Source organism: Physella acuta, unplaced genomic scaffold (assembly GCF_028476545.2).
Source record: "Physella acuta isolate Inbredline_101_S28 unplaced genomic scaffold, ASM2847654v3 ptg000257l, whole genome shotgun sequence".
In the NCBI taxonomy this organism is placed as follows: Eukaryota; Metazoa; Mollusca; class Gastropoda; family Physidae; genus Physella; species Physella acuta.
Window position 1 is genome coordinate 940,635 of NW_026731776.1, and position 22,982 is coordinate 963,616.

General features: G+C 35.0%; 3 protein-coding genes across 8 annotated transcripts; 1 reads left to right on the forward strand and 2 right to left on the reverse strand.

Moving 5' to 3' along the window:
* Positions 1 to 68: 68 nt before the first annotated feature.
* On the reverse strand, positions 69 to 9,019 carry LOC131938766 (zinc finger protein 687a). 2 transcript variants are annotated; one of them, XM_059296924.1, is made up of 2 exons: positions 8,984 to 9,019; positions 69 to 6,797 (listed from the first exon to the last, which is right to left on the reverse strand). In XM_059296924.1, the coding sequence occupies exon 2, from the start codon at positions 6,769 to 6,771 to the stop codon at positions 2,071 to 2,073; it is 4,701 nt and encodes a 1,566-aa protein (XP_059152907.1). In that variant the 5' UTR covers positions 6,772 to 6,797; positions 8,984 to 9,019; the 3' UTR covers positions 69 to 2,070. The 2 variants fall into 2 exon arrangements, with proteins under 2 accessions (XP_059152907.1, XP_059152906.1); XM_059296923.1 differs by lacking the exon at positions 8,984 to 9,019 and adding an exon at positions 8,736 to 8,812.
* LOC131938777 (bifunctional peptidase and arginyl-hydroxylase JMJD5) lies at positions 8,764 to 16,647 on the forward strand. 3 transcript variants are annotated; one of them, XM_059296943.1, is made up of 8 exons: positions 8,764 to 8,787; positions 11,090 to 11,343; positions 12,362 to 12,513; positions 12,862 to 13,031; positions 13,504 to 13,664; positions 14,810 to 14,977; positions 15,176 to 15,272; positions 15,700 to 16,647. In XM_059296943.1, exons 1-8 carry the CDS (start codon positions 8,779 to 8,781, stop codon positions 16,075 to 16,077), a joined length of 1,389 nt encoding a protein of 462 aa, XP_059152926.1. In that variant the 5' UTR covers positions 8,764 to 8,778; the 3' UTR covers positions 16,078 to 16,647. The 3 variants fall into 3 exon arrangements, with proteins under 3 accessions (XP_059152926.1, XP_059152927.1, XP_059152928.1); XM_059296944.1 differs by lacking the exon at positions 8,764 to 8,787 and adding an exon at positions 9,108 to 9,130; XM_059296945.1 differs by lacking the exon at positions 8,764 to 8,787 and adding an exon at positions 9,155 to 9,345.
* Positions 16,634 to 21,534, reverse strand: LOC131938775 (F-box/WD repeat-containing protein 2). Of its 3 annotated transcripts, none has more exons than XM_059296941.1 (6): positions 21,504 to 21,534; positions 19,332 to 19,514; positions 18,938 to 19,072; positions 18,497 to 18,773; positions 17,378 to 18,140; positions 16,634 to 17,090 (listed from the first exon to the last, which is right to left on the reverse strand). In XM_059296941.1, exons 2-6 carry the CDS (start codon positions 19,434 to 19,436, stop codon positions 16,910 to 16,912), a joined length of 1,461 nt encoding a protein of 486 aa, XP_059152924.1. In that variant the 5' UTR covers positions 19,437 to 19,514; positions 21,504 to 21,534; the 3' UTR covers positions 16,634 to 16,909. The 3 variants fall into 3 exon arrangements, with proteins under 3 accessions (XP_059152924.1, XP_059152923.1, XP_059152925.1); XM_059296940.1 differs by having other exon boundaries at positions 21,466 to 21,526; XM_059296942.1 differs by lacking the exon at positions 21,504 to 21,534 and adding an exon at positions 21,404 to 21,437.
* Positions 21,535 to 22,982: the final 1,448 nt, after the last annotated feature.

Genomic DNA, 22,982 nt, shown 5'->3' on the forward strand with positions numbered 1-22,982 from the left:
CTACTATAAGATATTTTTAAAGGATTCCCTCACATAACAAAATCTGGATAGATGGCTTTGAAATTATTAGCTCAAATGTGGATAGATAGCTTGGATCACTAGTAATCCATGGGTCAGTGTGGATAGATGCATCTAAAGTAATGCTTAGCACCTCATATTTTAAAAGTGATTGAACTGATGAAGAAACTTCAATAAAATGTTCTGTTTGTGAAACATTGATTCATGAAGTCAGTGTGACTCTCATGGTCTTGCAGGAACACTGACACTACCCAGTTATTATATGACAAACTATTAAAATAAAAGCGAGATCATCAAGTTTCTTCTTTTATTTCCTGAAGTCTAGTGTAGTAGGAACTACATAACAGAGCCCATAAGTAACAACTGGACAGCAGCAAGAACAAACAAGTTCAAAAAGTTGTGGCTGTATTTTAAGGCTTTCAGGATATGTGGAGGCAAAAAAATACAAAACTGAAAACTTTTTTACAAGTAATAAACTATCAGTGATATTAGTGTATTGAAATGTTGGGAAATCGCTTAAAACTAATAACAAACTGAAGACTTTACTGCACTCAGAATGTTTGAGTAACAAAATTTTATCACAAGAAAATGGCCCTGCTTTGTTTTAGAAAACATCTAACTATTTTGAGACTGACTTGGATTTCAACTCACTGTAAAAAACATGCCAGATTAATCATTCCTCTTGCTTAGTTCGAAAGATGCACAGTTCATTGTGATCCCATCTTCATTCTAAAACATTTTTTTTTAAAGATGCTTTAGTGTTTGTTACCAAAACACTTGGGCCTGTGTAGTCAAACTATTTCAAAATCTGAATCCTCCTACATTCTCTCATTCTGGAATGTAAACAAAACATTAGACAGCTGATGTTTCTATAGTTTGTGTTTTGTTGGCTACATTCTGGAATGTAAACAAAACATTAGACAGCTGATGTTTCTATAGTTTGTGTTTTGTTGGCTACATTCTGGAATGTAAACAAAACATTAGACAGCTGATGTTTCTATAGTTTGTGTTTTGTTGGCTACATTCTGGAATGTAAACAAAACATTAGACAGCTGATGTTTCTATAGTTTGTGTTTTGTTGGCTACATTCTGGAATGTAAACAAAACATTAGACAGCTGATGTTTCTATAGTTTGTGTTTTGTTGGCTACATTCTGGAATGTAAACAAAACATTAGACAGCTGATGTTTCTATAGTTTGTGTTTTGTTGGCTACATTCTGGAATGTAAACAAAACATTAGACAGCTGATGTTTCTATAGTTTGTTGGCTACATTCTGGAATGTAAACAAAACATTAGACAGCTGATGTTTCTATAGTTTGTTGGCTACATTCTGGAATGTAAACAAAACATTAGACAGCTGATGTTTCTATAGTTTGTTGGCTACATTCTGGAATGTAAACAAAACATTAGACAGCTGATGTTTCTATAGTTTGTGTTTTGTTGGCTACATTCTGGAATGTAAACAAAACATTAGACAGCTGATGTTTCTATAGTTTGTTGGCTACATTCTGGAATGTAAACAAAACATTAGACAGCTGATGTTTCTATAGTTTGTTGGCTACATTCTGGAATGTAAACAAAACATTAGACAGCTGATGTTTCTATAGTTTGTTGGCTACATTCTGGAATGTAAACAAAACATTAGACAGCTGATGTTTCTATAGTTTGTTGGCTACATTCTGGAATGTAAACAAAACAAATTAAACATTACACAGCTAACCTCTCTTTACAATCATATGACAGTATCTATAACTGCAAATAATACAACAAATCTATCAAACAAAATAAAAACAAAATCAAGCCTTGGGAAGAATGTAAGATGCTAACAAATAATTTTAAAATAAAGTAACAAAAAAATTGCAACACATAAGTGAAGTAGTTATGTGAAGAATTTTGAATCAATATTATAAAAAGTGTGGTGCATTCTGTCAGACATTAGCAAATGTTTAAACAGCAGAAATATTCTTGGTTAAAGAAAGTACATATGGGGTAAATAAAAATGTGCATTAGTTCAGATTATTGCAAAATAGACAATTTCTCAATCAAACAAATTACGGCTTATGCCTTTTAGATTTAATAAACGCCATGCCATGGTTTCTCATGTGCGTCTTTAAATCAGTCTCTGTATCAAAAACTTTGTAGCAGACAGTACACTCCAGAGGATTGGTGGATATCCTGCGCACTACGGGGATACAATTAACAAACTTGACCAGCTTGACTTTAGGCTGGGGGAATATTTCATCCTCCAGGCCCTCGTCTTCAGCCAGGTCGGGAATAAGAATACATTTAGACTTTAAAAACTCCTCAACAGCTTTAATTTTGTGTACCACCCTCAGGTGCTTCATCAAGGCAGGCACAACAGTAAAACACAGCCCACACTCTGGGCACTGGGGCTCCTTGTTGCCATTGTGTGTCAGGATGTGGGTGGAGAACTCTTCATACTCGCAGCAAGTCAGCCCACATTTGCCACATAGGAAGTCTCCTTTTTCTGCAATACGCAGCCTTTTGGGGGGAGTGGCATCACAAGTTTCTAGACTTGAAGCCTCTGCTTCAGGTAACTTCTGGCCACTGCTGGCATTATGCTCTTCTCCTCCAATAAACTTCTCCACGTCTGCTCTGCCTACAATTCTGTGTTTCTTAATGATGTGCCGAGCCACACTTTCCTTTTTACTAAACTGCTTTGGGTTATCTTTCCTCTTGCACTTGAGGCAGCGATAGACCATCTTGGTGCCATCGTGAGACCTGCTGATGTGATCCTCCCGGCTTGACAAGCTCTCAAACGCTAATCCACACAGAAGACAAGGGAACAGAGAATTCTGGGCTGGGCTTATATCTGCTTCTATTTCACTTTCTTCAGCAGCTTGTTCTTCTATAGATGTATCAGCTTCTTCACTAACACTACTGTTATCAACTTCTTTATTGGCACTACTGTTATCAACTTCTTTATTGGCACTGCTCTTATCAGCATCTTTATTGAAACTGCTCTTATCAGCATCTTTAATGGCACTGCTGTCAGCAGCGTGAGGTGTATCTGTCTTGGCTCTGTTTGTCATCAGCATGATGTCTTCTGGGTCTGAACTCAACACTAGCCGGTATCCACAGAAATGCTCAGCATGTTTTACAGCCTCTGCCATTGAGGGAAAATCTGTCCTCTGACATCTGCAGCAGATAATCTTTCCTTGGCTTTGGTGATTTTTTAAGTGATTGATCAGAGCAGAGTTATCTACTAGCTGTTGACAAATAACACATGTTGTAGCAGCAAGATTGGTGGCTTCCCCCTTGGCTTCATGTTTCTTCATGTGAACTAGATGGTGGCGTGTGCCCAGCAGCAGTATCTTACAAGAGTGGCACTGGTTTATTACTGCAGCTGGAGCTTCAAGCTGCTCAGACCTGCTCTGCTGCTCTACAGATCCTGGTGCATCTCCTGAACTTGATGGCTTCACTTTAGGGGCTATTTTAATCAACATTCTACCAGATGAGGGGGCGGTCTGAGTGGAAGTTTTAGACACAACTTGTGGGGATTTACCAACTCTGGGGAGTGGGGCTTTACCAGAAATGGGGGCTGGGGCTTTACCAGAAATGGGGGCTGGGGATTTACCAGCAGTGGGGGCTGGGGATTTACCAGTACTGGGGGCTGGGGATTTACCAGTACTGGGGGCTGGGGCTTTACCAGCAGTGGGGGCTGGGGATTTACCAGCAGTGGAGGCTGGGGATTTACCAGAACTGGAGGCTGGAGATTTTTCACCAGTGGGGGCTGGGGCTTTCCTCATCAGTGTAAATAGCTTGGAGTAGTTGACGTCTTTAATATCAATATAGGGATCAATGTCAACACACTGGTGAAAAATTAACTGTGTTGATTTGGCACATTTCTTCAGCATAATGTGGTCCACCAGATTTTTTCTACTACAGAATAAACTGTAACAGTTGGTACACCTCTTAGGCTTGTGTGGGTGCTCTTTATCTGAATGGTGAATCAAGTTTTCTTTCTTTTTAAACACTTTTGAGCACAAGAAACATTTCCATTTAAAGATCCCTTTGCATTTGACCTTTAAGATGTGGCCTTCTACATGTGTTTTAACTTCATGAATAGTTCTGAAAATCTGTTGACAAAATGAGCACAGTATTGATATTTCAATAAAGTCAAAGTGGAGAATGCTTTTATGAAAAGCTTCAATGTGTGCCTGTAGGTGCTCACTCTGGGTGAAGGCTAGAACACAATATTTGCACTTGTACAAAGTTTTCAAGTGTATATCCACAAAGTGCTGGGCTAACTGTTTCGCATAAAGAAATTCTTCCCCACACAAACAAGAAATGACGACAACTCTGTTGAAGTGTTTGCAAGCATCCAAATGGTCAAAGGCAGCTTTCTTCCCATCCTGGCTGGGGTCATCACTTTTGAACTTCATCTCCCCACACTCAGGACAAATGACAGTTTCCGTTTTTAAATGAATCTTCCTGTGAGCTTTAAAGGCACAGAGACTAGGCAGATTCATGCCACAGGTGGTACAGCAGAGGGTCATGTCTGATGACAACTGGGCTGTCTTGCCGTCCACTGAAGACGCAAATATTTGCTGGCACACTGAGCAGCAAGAGAAGCTTCTTTTTTCACTGTGCTTGAGAGCGTGATTGCCACAGATGCCTACAGTGAGAGAAGCGCGCTGGTAGTCCTGGGTGCTCACAACTTGGCTTGTTGGATTGATTACTGGAGGAGAGGCAAGAGGTGCGGTGCTTTCAGCAGCAAGAGGTGCGGTGCTTTCAGCAGCAAGAGCTGCGGTGCTTTCAGCAGCAAGACAGTTGGTGAAAAAATGTGGAATATCAGGTTCATTGACAAAACTGGTTGGCTTGAAAAGTGTAATCTTCTCATACCTGATAGCAGTTTCTTGGTGGACATTTCGTACATGCATCCAGAGGGAACATTTGTTGTAGAAACTTAGAAAAGTTTTGCAGGGAGGGCATTGATATTGAATATGGAATATGTTGCGTGCCAGGTGTAAGTTGAGGCCAGCAGGTTGATAGAAGCCCTCCCCACAGACAGAACAGTAGCAGGTCAAGTCAGGATGTTTGTGCTGCTCCAGCTCCCAGCTGGGGGGAACATCCAGGATTTGACTGCTCTTCAAGTCTTTGGTCTTGATCTGAAACTTATCCAAAGTGCTTGCTATCATCTGAGTTATTCTATCAGAAAAAGCAGAAATGTATGTTTTCACTACAGGCACTTTGTGAAAACAACACACATGTTTTTTCTGTCTTTTATTCTGTGATGGTTTTGAACTCTGACTAGCCACTTGCTTGCCATTAGTAAAGTTAACAAGGTCCATCTGTGGTATTAGTAAGGCAATATTTTTGTGTGGGGCTGATTGCTTGCCAGGCACTATAAGACAGTAGTTGTTAACAGAGCTGGTCATTGGGGCAGAGTCACTTACAGCCAGAGACAGGCTGCCGGTCAGTGGGGTGCTCTCCACACTTGTAGCTGGCAAATGGTCAGCCAATGGTGAAACTTGGTCGGTGATTACAACATGAGCTGGCGGTTTTGGAGAAATTTGTTTAGGAGCTGGTATCAGACTTTTTTTTGCATCTGTTTCAGCTGATTTTTTAGCCAAAGTTAATAAAGTACTCAAATTATTGGCTTTAGGTGATTGAAGACTTGGTCTGGCATCAAGTTGGTCTGAATCTTTCTTGTTCAAATCTGTCAACTTCACCTGATGGATGATGTCTTTCAACATTTTAGTGGCAGTCCTAGTGTTGGAAACCTGACTCTCTATAGTGTTACCAACCTCTATGTCAGCTGTCTGACTCTCTATAGTGTTACCAACCTCTATGTCAGCTGTCTGACTCTCTATAGTGTTACCAACCTCTATGTCAGCTGTCTGACTCTCTTCTGTGATAGAATCTTCCATCAGACTTTCTGCATCATCTGGACAAGCTCCACGTACATCTAAAATAATTGGCTGAAAGTCTGAATCCTGGTCCAGTTGGGTACAATCTGAAAAACTTTCTACGGAATTGTCTGATGGTGAAGGCATGTCTGAAGAACAATCTGACTTTGATGGTGTTGTATATATGATTTCAAGAACTCTGTCCTCAGCAATATTATTAGTTTCATGAACTGAGTCTTCAACACTATGAGCATTATTAAGATCACACAAGTGTTGGCTAACAGCTGCCTTTGACAAGACTGGGTTATTACTTCTAATTGAATCTGTAGATTTGAATGTAACAAAACCTGTCACATGCTCGATACTTTGGCTGATAGCGTCTTCTCGGTCATTGCCAACAAGTGATAATGCACTATCTACAGGCCCAACTAGTTCTGATGGTGGCTGAAAAGGGTGTATCTGACACTCTTCTGTGTTTGAATGTTTATCTGCCAGAACACTAGGCGAGCTAGAATCAGAATCAGCTGAATGAGTGGAGTCAGGACAGACTAATGTTGCATTACTAATGACTGGTGCATCATCAGCATTTTGTTGAATGCCAACAGTAGAAGCAACCTGATGTGTATCAGATAAGGTTTGTTCAGTGCTAGCCTGGCTGAAACCATCTAAAATATCCTCAGTCTGTTTCTGTCTGGGACCTTCTGAAGCTATTTCTTCAATGTTTTGGTCTGAATCTATTGGTTGCAAAAAATGTGTTAAATGGCCATCTGACTGTGACTTATTTAGTGCAGCAACATCTGTGATGTGTGCTGGATCTGATTCACACCCTGGTCTGACTATTTCATCCTGTTCTCCTGCCCTCTGGCTCTCTTCATCCATCTTCAATGTATGCCTTCAAAGTTGACCTGAAATGAATGAGGTTTTCGATAAAGCTAATTTACATGTAGTCATCAATAATTCAAAAACACAGCTGAAGAATTGACATCAAATATTCAGTTTAAGAACAAACTCATCTTAGATTGTGTGTAGTCAATGATAAATTGAGAGGGTGTGTGCTAACCTTTAACATGAGTATTGTAATTATTTTGTTACAGGTCTAAAACCAAAACAAAACTTAGTCAAATCATGGTGTTGCAGTATTCACCATTTTTAACTTAAATTTAACCAATGTTATTTGTATTTGCACCAGCAATAAACCCAGAATCATCAGCTTGTTTATGAAATTAAAAAAGTGTGTAGCCCTCAGGGTTAATAGTCACTTTACCCAAATCTATGTTATAAAAAAAGTGGCCTTTTTAAAAAGTTGTTATAAAACTAATGGAAATACAAACTATTGTTTGACAATGGCACAACTTAGAGGTCCATAATAGATCATAAGCATGTTTAAAACTGAAAAGATTTTGCTTCAATAGATTTAGTCAAGTTCCCTTTCAAACATCTTATAGAGTTATAATCCATAAATGGTCATTTCATTTTAAAATGATTAATATATATAATATATGCTTAGTACTACTAGCAAATATTTTCTAACAAATTCTAATATAGCTTAAGGTTTGTAATAAATACCATACATAAACTTCTAAAGTAAAGCAATGTGAATGAAAATAGAAATTCATTAGAGATAATAAGCATAATTACCCCTATATAAATGATAATAAATGCAATAGGTTACTCATTTAAAGTGACCAACTCATTTACAATATTTAAAAAAAAAAGTAATGAATCAATCATAGATCAAAAATGTTGCCATTAATAATTTGTTTGTTTTTCATTTGATACATTAAAACATTAGACCTAGGGGGCCTAACACTTATTAATAATATTAAGCTGCTATTGGCATAGCCATATTTCCACCTACTAGTGGCAAGGACTGTTGAGTGAGTTTGTGAGATATATCTGATGCAACAGTAGTAGGCCTATAAAATTAAGTTTATACATCAATATCATACAAAATGCAATCTCACCTATGTTATTGTATGCATGCTAGTTATCTACTAATAAATGAACTTAGTCATTACAGATCTTTCTTAAAATACTAATATACAGAAAGTAGCCTATAGATATACATAGTCATAGGCTAAGTACAGCTTTATTATAGTTTAAAGTTTAATAGGCTAATTTATTATGTTTTGAAAATGTAACGTAAGGTACCTACGAAAAAGAAACAGGAATTCCGAATTAGGCCTAAGCATCTATATAAAAATTCAAACATCTACACTACACATAAATAACAGGCCTACTTTCTTTGTTAAATCTAGTTAATGCTAGTCAATTGATTCTACATCTGTAACCGGTTTACTTATAGATCTAGTTGTGTATGACTGCAAATTGAAATTAGATTATTTGATCATTAGCCTGAAATGAATGTAATAAATTTATGCTAACTTTATAATATACTTAGACATTTTATACTCAACAACAAATAGGCTATTAATACTATTATTATTATGCCCAAAAAAAACAGGAAATAAAAAGGGAAAAAAATATACTAGATCTAGATCTAGATCTATAAGCCGTATTTAAGGCCTAAATGTGAAAAATTATCATCTGATTTCTGATTATAAATCATAGTGACCAGTCAGTTAAGTCTTCTTAGTAGATCTAGAGTATTCTAGAGTTGTACCATTTGCATTTCACCATTTGGCCGTGAAATTTTGCTAAGCTAGGCTAATCTAATATCTAGAGTAGAGTCTAGATCTCTAGAACTAGAATCTAGATCTAGATCTTAACAAAGTTAAAGCAGAAAGTTACATTTTAAAAAGTAGTAATAATAATTTGGTGGGTTAATATCTAAGGTTGTTAATCAAACATTTGTGCTTGTTTCTGTTAGATCACTAATTTACTTTTATTTATCCTTCTTTACAGTTATTTTCGTCTTCATGTCCTATGCCTGAGGTACGTGAGGTGCAACATGCGCACTATACAATCGTTAGATTTTAGATTCATACACACTACATTTTAGATTTGTTTTAAGGGTTTAATATAAGAAAAAATTAAACTTTTGTATTTTAAAATTAACATAAATTACTATTTTTTAAATTTTTATTATAAAATATTAGCATGGCTTAGTTCATGTCAAGTTAATGCTCACAATGTTGAAGGTTTCTTTTTTATTGCGTTAGTTCCCTACTGTGTTTGTGTAATTTTTTGCGGGCCTGTTTTTCCTTTTAATCTTTCATTTTCAGAGTGATTTCCCTTTTTGGATCCAGATCTAGACTATTATTTTTCTAAAAAAGCGGCATGTTGTAGAGTTAGAATCCAGATCTCTAGATCTAGATCTAGATCTAAACTAGAATCTAGAAATCTATTAGCCTACTACTACTCTAGACATAAAATACAGATCTAGATTCTAGATCTATGTCATATAGATCTAGATCTAGTATAAACTATGTTTAGTTTAGATCTAGAATAGATACTATCACTATCAATCATACTAGGGATTACTAGATCTAGGTAATTCTTGGATAGCAGCAGTGCCAGCACTGCAGCACAGCTTAGCCCTGCCCTAGTCTAGTAGATCTAGTTGGTTGTAGATCTAGTAGTAGATTCTAGATCTAGAGTTAGATCTAGTACTAAACTACTCTTTACTTATTATTTTATTAAAATTATTAGGGGGTGGGGGGGTATTAAAAATATTGGTAATCTATCGTTGTACGTAAAATCGCCCGCAATTTGTAATGTGAAAAACAGGTGACTCCTTAAATTTTAATAATTATTTCACATTTTGAAGAAGATTTATGTTTTAAAAAATTCAAAAATGTTTCCTTGATTCATTTATGTACCTGTTTTTAAACAATTGAATTAAAACTTTTCCGTAATAAATGAAGACTAGAGAATGTTTCCAACAGATGCAACCATGCTCATTTACTATAGCAGCCATCTTGTCTAAGTTTTATTTTTATAAGCTTTTAGTGCCAGATTCAGGGGGAAGCCACTCTATTTTACAAATGGCTGCTGTTTATATAGCAAATCTTGCTCTCAGAGACTGCTGTTTAAAGTTCATTTCTGGCCTATATCGATATATTTAGCCATTGATTTAGGTGTATTATTCATTTATCTATAATATTTGACACAAAAGTATGACAATATACTTCTATTAAAGCCTTGACAATGAGGTAACGTTTTCGTACATAAATAGCCACGGGCGATTTTACGTACCCAAAACGATAGATTACCAAAATATTATATATAAGCACAAACATTTGAGTCATTTGGTGTAGAAGTCAGCTGAGGGAAGGAATGATGAGCAGAAAATTCTAGATTTAGATTTTAGATCTGTGTAAAAATCTAGATTTTTTAGGTCTGGATTATTAGGTCTAGATCTAAATATTTATAATATTTAATTTATTTATTATTTAGATCTAATAATTTAAGATTAGTTAGATCTAGAAGTCAAATAATTCGAAATAAATTACTATATTAGGCCTACTTACTTAGTACTTTTTAACTAGAATAAGTGCCTATAGGGCCTATAGTTATTAGTAATTTTAGAATCTAAAATCTAATCTAGATCTAGATCTAGTGGGTTTTTTTATATTTTAGTCTCATAACAGACAGTAACAGTCTAGTCTAGTTACTAGTTGACTCTATGGATGATTTTAGATACTGATGTCCATAATACTCTTCCATAAAATATTGTAATCTCGACTTATTTTATGGTTACAAATTAGAGTTAGGCATATGGTAGGACTAGGGCACTAGGGTTAGCATTGACATTAGCCAGCCATGTGTGTATTTGGTTAACTACCAGTAACCTAACACTCCCCCCCCCCTGATTAGGGGGAATTTTTATACCAGTGTCCGATAATAGAATCTTCTTTAAAAAAGTGGTGTTAGGTTACTGGTAGTTAACTAAATACACACATGGCTGGCTAATGTCATCATTGAGTCAATGCTAACCCTGTCCCCCACCCTTTTGATGCCTCCCCTCTAGCTCTAATTACTATTTAGTACTCTGTTGTAGTGTAGACAGATACTGTAGTCAGTTTAGTGGGATGTAAAATATTGACCTCTAGGCCTAATGTTTAGTTGAGGCCTAGGGCCTATAGGCCCTTATATATAAACTATATTTTCATTGACTTAAGAATTGTAACATTACTTTAATACTTTTGTAATGGAAGATACAAGACTTTATCTCAAGCAATTGATTTTTAAATGCAGACCATTTAGCCTAATTTTTTTAAAAATATATTTGCAGAAAATGTCCAAATTCCTACTTGGTTGTACAGTTTTATTGCTGGTGCATGTTGCCTGTGCTAGTAAAAAGTTACCAGGCCACCTAAAACATTTGGGAGCTCATCAGACAGGAAAAGGAATTACAATGATTGGAAAATTTTCAAGGGCACCTGTATTTTATGGCCATTTTATTAAACATAATAAACCACTGTGGATGAGATCAGCCCTTGAATATGTCAAACATCCTGGGCTAGATTGGACAGATCAATTTCTGAGGTTAGTATTCTTTATAGAGTCATTTAGTGATCAATTTCTGAGGTTAGTATTCTTTATAGAGTAATTTAGTGATCAATTTCTGAGGTTAGTATTCTTTTTAGAGTCATTTAGTGATCAATTTCTGAGGTTAGTATTCTTTATAGAGTAATTTAGTGATCAATTTCTGAGGTTAGTATTCTTTATAGAGTAATTTAGTGATCAATTTCTGAGGTTAGTATTCTTTATAGAGTAATTTAGTGATCAATTTCTGAGGTTAGTATTCTTTATAGAGTAATTTAGTGATCAATTTCTGAGGTTAGTATTCTTTATAGAGTAATTTAGTGGTCAATTTCTGAGGTTAGTATTCTTTATAGAGTAATTTAGTGATCAATTTCTGAGGTTAGTATTCTTTATAGAGTAATTTAGTGATCAATTTCTGAGGTTAGTATTCTTTATAGAGTAATTTAGTGGTCAATTTCTGAGGTTAGTATTCTTTATAGAGTAATTTAGTGATCAATTTCTGAGGTTAGTATTCTTTATAGAGTAATTTAGTGGGCTTGTACATTCTATAGTAACTTAAGTAACGTTATATAATGTTGTAGCTTTAAAAGCTTTTTACGCCTCATGCTTTTTTTAGTTGTAGATCTAGATAAAGTTTTCTTCTTCTTTGCCTTTTTCATCTCCGAGTGGAAGCTATTTACAATATCCTTCCATGTTTCTGCCCTTTACTATTTTTTTTCCAACTTCTTCCTATAACTTTCTTGTCTTTTTCAATTTCACTTGATGTTTGTAGATATGCCTAGTCTGGTAGTACCTGTAACTGTAGCAGGTTCTCTCAATATATAGCCTATCCATCTCCACGTTCTTTTTAGAATTCTTGCTCATTGATATTTGTCCTGTCCATACTTTCTCCATTGGTATTTGTATGTATTTTCTGCAACAATTTTACTTTTATGTAATAAATCAGAATCACCTGCTAGTAATCCTGAATACTTTATGAGAGATGTAAAGTATGTAACTAATTTATTATTACTTACAGAAAGAAATATGGGGATCTGAATGTGAAAGTGGAAGTAGGGAAAAAGGAAGATCGTACAAAAAGACCAACCTCAATGACATTAAGCCAGTTTCTTAACTCTTACAAAACTAATGATCTCTATTTGGTTCAAACATTGAATGACAAAATGGAGGGTAACATTTATTTTTCTTTGATTATTATTTGCATAAGAAAATGGTTATTTTTAAATATTTTAATACTACATATTCAATTTACAAATTCAGCTAGATCTATGCATAAAATGTTTGCTATTTCTTTAACTTTAAGCACTACTAGAAAGGCTATCTTTTTTTTAGGTATCAGTATGTAAGGAATAAATGCTAGGTTCAGTGTGGTTCTCTGAAATCTTTGAGAGGGTTTTTGCCTTGGGTATAAGAAGAAAAAAATTCTTCATAGTTTCCTTTTTAAATGTATTTTAAAAAGCATATCTTTAATCTATGTAGATATCTTTATATTTATTCTTATAGACCATTTTTTTTCAGAGCTTGTTTATGTACCTGAATGTTTACACTGTGGAGGGTTGCAAAAAGTGATTCAAGAGGCTGTTATCTGGCTAGGTAGTGGCAAGGCCAAGTCTGTACTGCATTATGATGATTTGGACAATATACTTTGTCTATTGGATGGCAAGAAAAACTTCTTTCTTGTGGACAAGGTTAGCTAAGTAATGAAACAGAAACTTATGATTTATATGCAATTTTATTCCTAGTAGTTTTTCTTTGTAGAAAGTAAACATTGTCTAACACAAAGATATCTATACTAGTTTTCTTTTAAAACTATGTTAAAGTCTGCCTAAGTGAAATGGGTAAACAAAACACATGAGTGAGTGTGCTGTGATGAGAATGTTCTGTGACTTGGTATCACTACTGTGTTGACCAAGAGATGCTGACTTTGAAAAATCTTCTCTCTGAGCACACGCCAGCTAGTGTTTGTATGTTTGGGTTTTATGAACTAACCTGAAAATGTATGCAGTTTCTTTTACTACTTTATTTAATAGCTTTAAATTCAGTAGAACAATTTTACTCTTGCATTATACAGACTAAAACAATTACTTATATAGAGATTTTTTTCCTACAGCTGCTGTACAGAATTTTGTAACTCTATTATTTGTGATAAAAACTGTTCAGGCTTTCAAATCAGATGTAGAGGCTGATGGTTTTGTGCAGTCAGAAGGATACAGTTTAGTGGATGTTGATAAAGTGGACTTTGAGAAGTTTCCCCGCCTAGCCAATATTGAGTGGTATCAAGCCAACTTGAGCAAGGGAGATTGTCTCTATGTCCCTAAAGGGTAATTATGTTATTTTAATGTCTTGGCTTTTCTAACCATCAGATTTTCTAACTTTCACTTATTTTTAATCCTAGCTTTTAAGTATTTTAAAGTAGTCATTGTTCAACCATGGCATTGTCTAATCAGGAAAAGAAATTAGGTTTTTTTTCCATGTCTAATTGCCTTTCCTGCAATTATGTATTGAGTGTTTTCAAAAAAATACTTCAGTCTTTTATATTCCTGTTGGTCACTTACCTTTGTCATAGGCTATGTGGTTGTGTATCATCTTAACATTGTTGTTATTGTTGAATTTTCACTTCCTTTAAGGTACTTGTATTACCATCAGAGTTGGGGGTAGTTGTGTTAATATTTAACTTTAATGCTTGCAGATGGTATCATCAGAGTTGGGGGTAGTTGTGTTAATATTTGACTTTTGTGCTTACAGATGGTATCATCAGAGTTGGGGGTAGTTGTGTTAATATTTGACTTTTGTGCTTACAGATGGTATCATCAGAGTTGGGGGTAGTTGTGTTAATATTTGACTTTTGTGCTTACAGATGGTATCATCAGAGTTGGGGGTAGTTGTGTTAATATTTGACTTTTGTGCTTACAGATGGTATCATCAGAGTTGGGGGTAGTTGTGTTAATATTTGACTTTTGTGCTTACAGATGGTATCATCAGAGTTGGGGGTAGTTGTGTTAATATTTGACTTTTGTGCTTACAAATGGTATCATCAGAGTTGGGGGTAGTTGTGTTAATATTTGACTTTTGTGCTTACAGATGGTATCATCAGAGTTGGGGGTAGTTGTGTTAATATTTGACTTTTGTGCTTACAGATGGTATCATCAGAGTTGGGGGTAGTTGTGTTAATATTTGACTTTTGTGCTTACAGATGGTATCATCAGAGTTGGGGTAGTTGTGTTAATATTTGACTTTTGTGCTTACAGATGGTATCATCAGTTGGGGGTAGTTGTGTTAATATTTGACTTTTGTGCTTGCAGATGGTACCGTCAGAGTTGGGGTAGTTGTGTTAATATTTGACTTTTGTGCTTACAGATGGTATCATCGGAGTTGGGGTAGTTGTGTTAATATTTGACTTTTGTGCTTACAGATGGTATCATCAGTTGGGGGTAGTTGTGTTAATATTTGACTTTTGTGCTTGCAGGTGGTACCATCAAGTTACTTCTAGTGGTGTCCGTCACTTGGCAATAAATTTGTGGTTTGCCCATGTTTATTGGTTTGATCCATCAAACTGTTCCATTGATCAGGATTACTATAAGCTCATAGAACCTATCACCAAATTTGGTTTTGCCTCTCCAAATGAATCATACAGGTGGGTGACAACTTGTACACTTAAGTCTTGTAATAAATAGTTGGATCTTCAGTTTTTCTGGACTGTTTCCTGCAGGTTAATAGTAAAATATAGCTTTTATGCACTTTAGAACATTTAGTTTACAGAGCTCCTGTCTAAAGATGTTATATCTTCTCTTTTTAATAGTTAAATACAGCTTTAATGTACTGTTCTCTGCAGATCAAAATTGTTGGAACATTTAGTTGACAAAGAGCTCCTGTTTAAGGATGTTGTGATATCTTCTCTTGGTACATCAACAGAAGAAAGAAGGGGGCAGGTATGTTTGTAAGCCAGCATTTCAATTTCCTGAAACTTTGCATAGCAGGAAAATTTTAACGGATACAAATGCAGGGGTTTTTACCTGAATTCACATGGTAGTTTAACTACCACTAGAAGAAATTAAAGTACTAAAATTTGTACTACTGTACTTACACAAAGACAGTAATAAAAATAAAAACTGTATTTTATAATGTACTTTTTTAATAACTTTTTTGTTTTCTGTATTCATGTGTAAGCATTTGTGTTGAAAACTTCTTCAGCTATACTAGTGAAGAAAAAATTAGTTATTTTAGAAAGACTTGGATATATTTTTAAATACTTTATTTATAGAGCTACAAGTGAAGACTTAAAACTGTTACATTACTTATTAAGTGTTCACATTTTGTTTTTATGATACCTAACACTCTAAAAAAATTGTATTTCAGTTCTTCGATGCCATAGACAAGTACAAAGACAATGTCCTGTCTTGGGGAGAACTGTATGGCTTTGACATTGACAAAGCCATTTCTAAATTTCCAGATATTTTTGGCCTTCCTGGCAGTTGGGACTACAAAAGTGATGATGTTCTCTATGATCCAATAGTTGAGCAGCCTTTTGAAGAGCCACTGGCATCAGAAGAAAGTACAATGTCAGCTTCTTCTCAACCTTTGCCAGATGATACATTGCTAGAAAACAATCAGCCTAACATAGATGAGTCACCACTGGAGGTGACCACACATCCAGATGTCGTTGATGTGTTGGAAGCAGAATCTCAAGATAGCCAGAAACCACAGAAAGTTTCAAGCAAAAAAGAGGAATTATAGTTTTAAACATACTATTTTCAATCAAATCTCATGTTCCAATTTAGATCTGAAGTTTAAAAACATAAGATTTGCAACTGCTCATGCCAAGCACCTACATATGGATTCAAAACTTGTCATGTTATTCTTGGCAAAGATTTGATCTCTCTATCTATTTGACATTTCAAGAGATGAATAATTTATTCTATATCATGGGTTGACAAAATTAGATATACTCTACTTTAAGAATTTAAGCTTACCAGTTATAATCTGAATGTGCATTTTCTAATAAAGAAAAAGTCTGGTAACAGGAATGGTAGTACAAATGTATATAGTGAATATTTTATTCCCTCATGCTTTGTGAGAATGTTATATAAAATTATGCTAATGAATGAGTTTCACTTTACATTACATAAATGCTGTTATACTGGCAGTATTTTCAATGTGTTTTTACATGGTGTTTATATATCGCAATCATGCCTAAATGTTTACTCAGGCAAGTATACAAATTGTACATTCCAGAAATTCATTATACCATTGGTTGTTCTTTATTTAAACAATGTTTATTAATAAAAACAAGTTTTAAAAATATAATCTGTTTTGTAATCCTTTAATGATGACCTGTACATATGACATTTTTCTGGTGTCAGGAAGACTAGCCTTTCCAAACAGTTTTCATAATTGTTTTCATTTCATGAAAATTTTCATGAAAGATCTTCAAATTAACTAAATAGTAGGAACTCCTTAACAATTAATTAGGAAAAGTTGTATGTTTAATTAGTTTCAATCAAATTATGGAAGTATTTAATAATATATAAATGAAAATTATGCATAAGGCTGTTAACTCTCATGTTCTTCAACACATTTTTTTGTTATGTGATAATTGATGAACTAAATCTGTCCAAGTTCCTAGTATCACTGTGTTTCTTCCAACACTGGCAGCAAACACTGGAGCACCAGCTTTCATTTGCAGCACATTAAAGCCATCAAGCCAGTCAGTATCACACAGCGTTACTGTTGAGCCATTCCGAGTTAACCTGTTATAAAGGTATAATGCCAGGATGTAACTTTGACACAAAACAGCATGAAGAAAGTGAACAATACATTTCATGGTAAATTTTTGTTGAGATATCTCTTCTGACTAAACATACTTAAATCTACTAATGGTTAACTTTGATGTGTACATGTCTGGTAGAGTGAAGGCAAGGAGCTAACCAAATTACCACTACATGTGCCTAAAATGAACTTCATCTAGCCTATTGACTTGACTTTACAAATTACATTATGTTACTTTTTTCTAAAATGTTTTGCAATATTTACTTACATGCAAAAATCAGGAGTAACAATAGTAGTAATGATAGATCTTTTTGGAATATCCACAACATAGAAATCTTTTCTTGATATAGAACACATTATAACGGCGAATTTTGTACCAGCTCCAAGAAGATAGGCTTTTATTGTTTCTGGTGAGATTTGAAAAAATATCCCAAGAGAAATCTCACACTTGTCAGGACAGATAGTGTATTTTGAAAAAAAAGATTTCTTCTCAGCTTCTTTCCAGTGGCATATAAAAATCTGGTACGGATCTTGTTTCAAATGATAGTATGAGATGAACCTAGAGCCATCATCTGCTTTGATCTGATATGATGCCACCAAAATAGCACCACTAGCAGGCATGTGCCAGACATTTGCTTGTAGTGAGTCGCCCGTGAAAAACTGAAGAACTCCAGCAGGAGAAGCCAAAAATTTCACATGAAAAACCCAGTCAGTGTGAGAAGAGAGAGTCTGGACCAGTTCAGACTCGGATTCTTTTAAGCACCACAACTTGGCAGTTTTGTCCACAGACCCAGTCAACACATAGGTGTTGTCTGGAGACACATCAATAGCAATAACAGCAGAGGTGTGGCCACACAGGGTTTTACAGTGGTAGCCAGTGAGCAGGTCCCAGGTTTCAGCATTGGCATTAAAAGATGCCGTAAATAAATGGGTATCATTTAGTGTAAGACAACATACTGAATGAGTGGTTATGCTGTTAATAGCTAAACCAGTTGAAACAGACCAAACTTGCACTGTGTGGTCATCACAGCCTGCAAAAATAAGTAGTTTTGTATGAAGGGTTAATAATTATCTACATTTTCTTTAAAAATTATTTAAATTATTCTTTATACATGCAAGAGTTTCACTTTGAAGTAACATTAAGATATAACTCAATCTCTGTTTTACATTAAAGGTTAAAATAAACTTTAATGCAAAGCATGAACAGTTTTTCAATTGTATCTTGTTAGAATATGGATTCTTTGATTAACCAAATAATCAGTTATTGGTAATTAAGCAAAATAATACCAGGATTTAAATATTTACTACAATAAAATAGACTACTACAAAAAAAAATCCTTGGAAATAACTAATTAGTTAAAACGGGTAGAAATGATATTTGTCTCACCCGTTACGATGTTTCCAAAATGATATCCAACTGACGTAATGCGCCAGCCGCCCTTGTCAATAAAATCTTGGATATGTATAGACCGGCCTGTACTGAAACCCTTAAGAAGGACATCTGATTGGCAGTAGAGGATTTTGTAAAATAATGCTTTTTGGACATGTTTAGCTTCAGCTGAAAGAGCTACCTCAGCTACTTCTATATTAGCACCTTTATTCTGTGCTAAATGTTTCCACAAACAGGACAAATTGTTAATGCGCTCATTCCAAGACTTGCTTACCTGTGAGACAATTGGCAGTAAATCATAACAGATATGTTATATGTTATTTAAGAGTAATGATTATATACAGTAAATTATTTAAAATTACAAATTTGAAACATGCCTAAATGTTGAATGCAATAAAAAACTAATTAATTAAACTCATGACTAATTATGCTAATCACCTGGCAGCAAGAGAGCAGCTCTTCGCCATTTAAATAGTAAAGTATTTTGGTACACACTTCAAGTGGAAGATAACGGATGAAGTCTCTGAACACAAAATCTGGAAGTTTCTTGCTTAGTATTAAAAACTGGCTCGGCTGGTTTAAAAATATAAACATTATTTATTATAGCATTATTGAAACAAACACAACTAGCAAGCATTTCAAAATCAAAATAATTAAGAATTAATCATATATGAAATTCAAAATGTGTTAAAATAGTGCTGTCTGTTTTCAGTAAAGACTTCTGAGCTATAATTCGTAATATTCAACAATTATTTAAGAACTTTACTGTACTAAAAAGGGTGTAAAAAAATTAAGTGAAATGATTTAAATCAAAAGTATTTTTAAATCTAACCCCTGATGCTTCAATCAGAGAATCCAAAACAATATTCCTGTCCTTATCAGACAGTCGAGTGTAAGTCTGTACTAGCTGTTGCAGCCATTCAACAGGCATAGACATCTTCACGTGGAAATTACATTGTATGTTTTCAATGACATAAGCATCAAATTAATGTTGATCACAAATCAAGGCAAAACTCTGCAAAGAAATATGTAAATAGTTTTAATTTAATTTAAAAAGTAACATTTTAAAAACTCACTTCAGACAGACAATGTTTACCTATTCTGTCACTTGATCTTTATGTCAAGAAAGCAGTTTATCAAAATTAGTATTTTCTGTCTGTGGATCTTTCCTTTTAAGATTACTACACTGTTTATCCAATGAAAATTTCTGCACCCAAGTCAAGGACCCAATAATAATAATAAAAAGGAATATTATTAAATTTTGAATAATAAAGGGAATTTACCAAGCTTAGATATTTTTGCAAAATATATTAACTTGATTATTTCCCGTTGTCTATAAACATTTTCTTTCAAAAACGCTGTAGGTAAAGTACATCTAGATCTATATTTTTCTAAATAATTATTTTTTCATTTTTTTCTGGGGCTAAATGGGCATATCCCCCTGAAGAGATGTCTGAAAGAAAATCTTCCTGAAAGTAGTGTTCTCTTATGTGACATGAGTTTTCCTGTGGTTAGCAAATCAACTCTCTACTGGGATCAGGGGTGCAAACTGTACCAGGGCGTCTGCTGCCCAGGTGGTCATGTGGCCAGGAGAACCCTGGGCTCTCCATCAACACTTTGACATCAATATTTGTTATAAAGAACGCCCTACAAGTGGGATTCCATAGGCTACTAAAATTAAGTATAATCCAATACTAAACCAAAACAGGGCGGTGCATGGGGCCACTTGACACTTAGTGAAGTAGATAGATCGAGTTGGAAGATTTGTGTTGGTTCAACAGACTTCGTCTGTAGGGCCTATTATCCGATCAATAATTTCATGACATGTGGATCATGATTTATTTACTTATTTTATTGATTATATAATATTATTTTTTAAATTTACTTAACTAGGAACTAGTTGCCTAGTGGCTAGACTCTGTAGTCTACATACATAAATAAATATAAATGTTAATTGTAGTAGGGCCTATAATAGAAACAGCAATTGATAATAATTATAGTTTATAGTTTATTAGGTTAGGCCTACACCCTCTTCGGCTTTTAATAAAATCTTATGATCTGAGAATCTATCTAAATTTAATAAATAATGAGTGTACGGCAGTATACGGGTACATGTGAGACAGAAATCTATCTAAAAATGATAAAGTTACAGTATGTCAGTCTGTATGTACAGTAAAAAACGATAAATAATGAATAATGTCAATCAATTGATTGAGTCAATGTTGATTTTAATGACAATGTAACAATAAAAAACATCAATGTTGAAACTTGAATGAAAAGTGAAAGTATTTTTTATTTTTTTAAGTAGACGGTTTTTTATATTATTGTCTTGAGTTTATATTTAACTCAACGCAACAAGCCCGGCGGTTGGTTGAGGCCAGGCCCAGGATTCAAAGGGACAACTCGAAATATCGTCCGAATATTTATTTCTCTTCTTGGAGACCTTAGAAAACACCAAGCTGTAAGCGCGCCTAGCTGTCCCCTCTCTTCCTCTCTAGGCATATTGCTACCACATGGTCTGGCTGGTGAGCTGTGGTTCATGCTATATGTTTACAATCGTAGAGACGGGTTTAGTGACGCTATTAGCCATTGCCATTAGGCATTAGGGGCAGATCATTTAGTTTGAAACGATTTTAAACTTAGGGAAGGTAACTAAGAGGAGGCAGCTTTCACGAGGGGGGAGGGGGGTTGGGGGTGCAGTAGGGGTTGGGGGAAAGGAGGGTTTTAAAGTTTTAAGTTTTAAGTATTAGTATTAGTAATAGTATTATTAGTAGTATTACTTAATAAATATAATTATTAATTATAATTATTTATATTAATTAATTAAGTTCTAGTGTTTTTTTAAAGAAGCAAATATTTTCAGAGGCAGCATTGGTACTGTCGAATTCACAAGTTATGAATTACTGAAAAGAAGAAAAAACAACAACTAAATAGCGGCGTATGATACACCGCGGGTCGGCTCGTACCTAATAATGTTATAGAAAATCTATAAATTTTACTTTACTGTCAGATGGATGTGTATTTGTAAACACTACGTAAATTTAAACTTTGTGTAATAAGATTTTTTTAATCTGACTACCGGTACTGACTGTAATTTGGTTTCCACTAGTAACTCATTTTTTACTGCTGTTGGGATGCGTGAAAAATCTGAGTTCTCAATGCCCGTGAAATGTTTTTAAAGCGCCCCCCCTCAATTAAATGTGTTCATTGTGTTTTTTTAGCGCATTTTCCATACTGGCAAAAATTGCGTTTAATAACTCGTCATTTCTGGATGGATGGATGTCTGTCCGCCCCCTTTAAGTCTTATCTCCTCCTCAACGAAACAATATCGAGGACTAGTTCCAAAAGCAAATATGTTAAGCAAGTTCCAAGGATGATTGTGGGCCAAAAAAATCCCGGAATTCCTTCCTGGATTTCCCGGAAAAGCCAAAAAACCTCGATCAAATGCAGTTTTTTATCCATATCCCGGCAACCAGACCACTTAGCGACTTGAAACATTTACCAATCGATTCCTGCCATAATTTAGACCAATATTGCCGAAGAAAGTTTTCAAAAATATCCTTTCGTTCGATCACAAAAAATTAATTAAGAACATTTAAACTGAGCATCGTGTAGGCCTAGGATGATTTAAACTGAGCATCGTGTAGGAGTTTATATTTATAGGATGATATTTACAAAAAATTAAAAATTGTTATGGATAACATAAGGAAATTGCGCTTAAATTGTCACTAGACTTTTTATTAACTTGTTTTATAGACCAAAGCCCGAGGGCACCGAGTTTATATGAACTAAACGGACTTATGTATGTTTTACAAAAGTACATGTATTTATGCAACATGAAAGATAAGTAAATTTTCTTTGCTTGATTTGCATTTTATCGGCATCTATATAGATCTCTAGAATCTCGACGCTAACCGTGAAATCTGCCAAAGTGGGAACTGACCGGCAGACCCAGAATTTTTTCTCCGGGGGGGGGGGCGGTCAACAGAGAGATGCCTGGAAGAAACTCTGCTGACCGGCCAAATTGGGAATATCACTTCATATTGACTGACTAATGTCCAATCTTTTCTTAAGAGCCAGTTTGTCAAATTGTATATGGCATTCAGCCGAAATCGGCATAAGGAGGTGATGCAACCGCCGGCTTAATTTTTCTTTTGAATTTTTTAAATCTCTTGACACGTTCAGTTTGCAAATTAGCATAAGCCCACTGACCTCTGTTCTGGATTTCTTGTTTATTTTGATATAGTTAAGTTCCTAGTCAATGGTCAGTGAAGCAGAGTTCATGTTTCTTGACCTCGGCACATGAAGAGATGGTGTGGTCAGCTCTATGCCCAACCGCCTTTACTTTTCCCAATGTAAGTCTAAAACCCATCAGAGCTTGATGGACTCAAGGACTCATACAGTTACAATTCCGAACCGAGATCCGAACTCGAGACCTTCGCTCTACCATTCGACCACGCTGTCCCGTTTATTTTGATATACT

Coding starts and splice junctions, on each gene's coding strand:
- LOC131938766 (XM_059296924.1), bottom strand. CDS start 6,771: ATGGATGAAGAGAGCCAGAGGGCAGGAGAACAGGATGAAATAGTCAGA.
- LOC131938777 (XM_059296943.1), top strand. Junction 14,978..15,175: donor TCTCCAAATGAATCATACAG/GTGGGTGACAAC, acceptor TGTTCTCTGCAG/ATCAAAATTGTTGGAACATT. Junction 15,273..15,699: donor CAGAAGAAAGAAGGGGGCAG/GTATGTTTGTAA, acceptor ATTGTATTTCAG/TTCTTCGATGCCATAGACAA.
- LOC131938775 (XM_059296941.1), bottom strand. CDS start 19,436: ATGTCTATGCCTGTTGAATGGCTGCAACAGCTAGTACAGACTTACACT. Junction 19,073..19,331: donor CTCTGATTGAAGCATCAGGG/GTTAGATTTAAA, acceptor TTTTTAAACCAG/CCGAGCCAGTTTTTAATACT. Junction 18,774..18,937: donor AGCTGCTCTCTTGCTGCCAG/GTGATTAGCATA, acceptor ATTGTCTCACAG/GTAAGCAAGTCTTGGAATGA.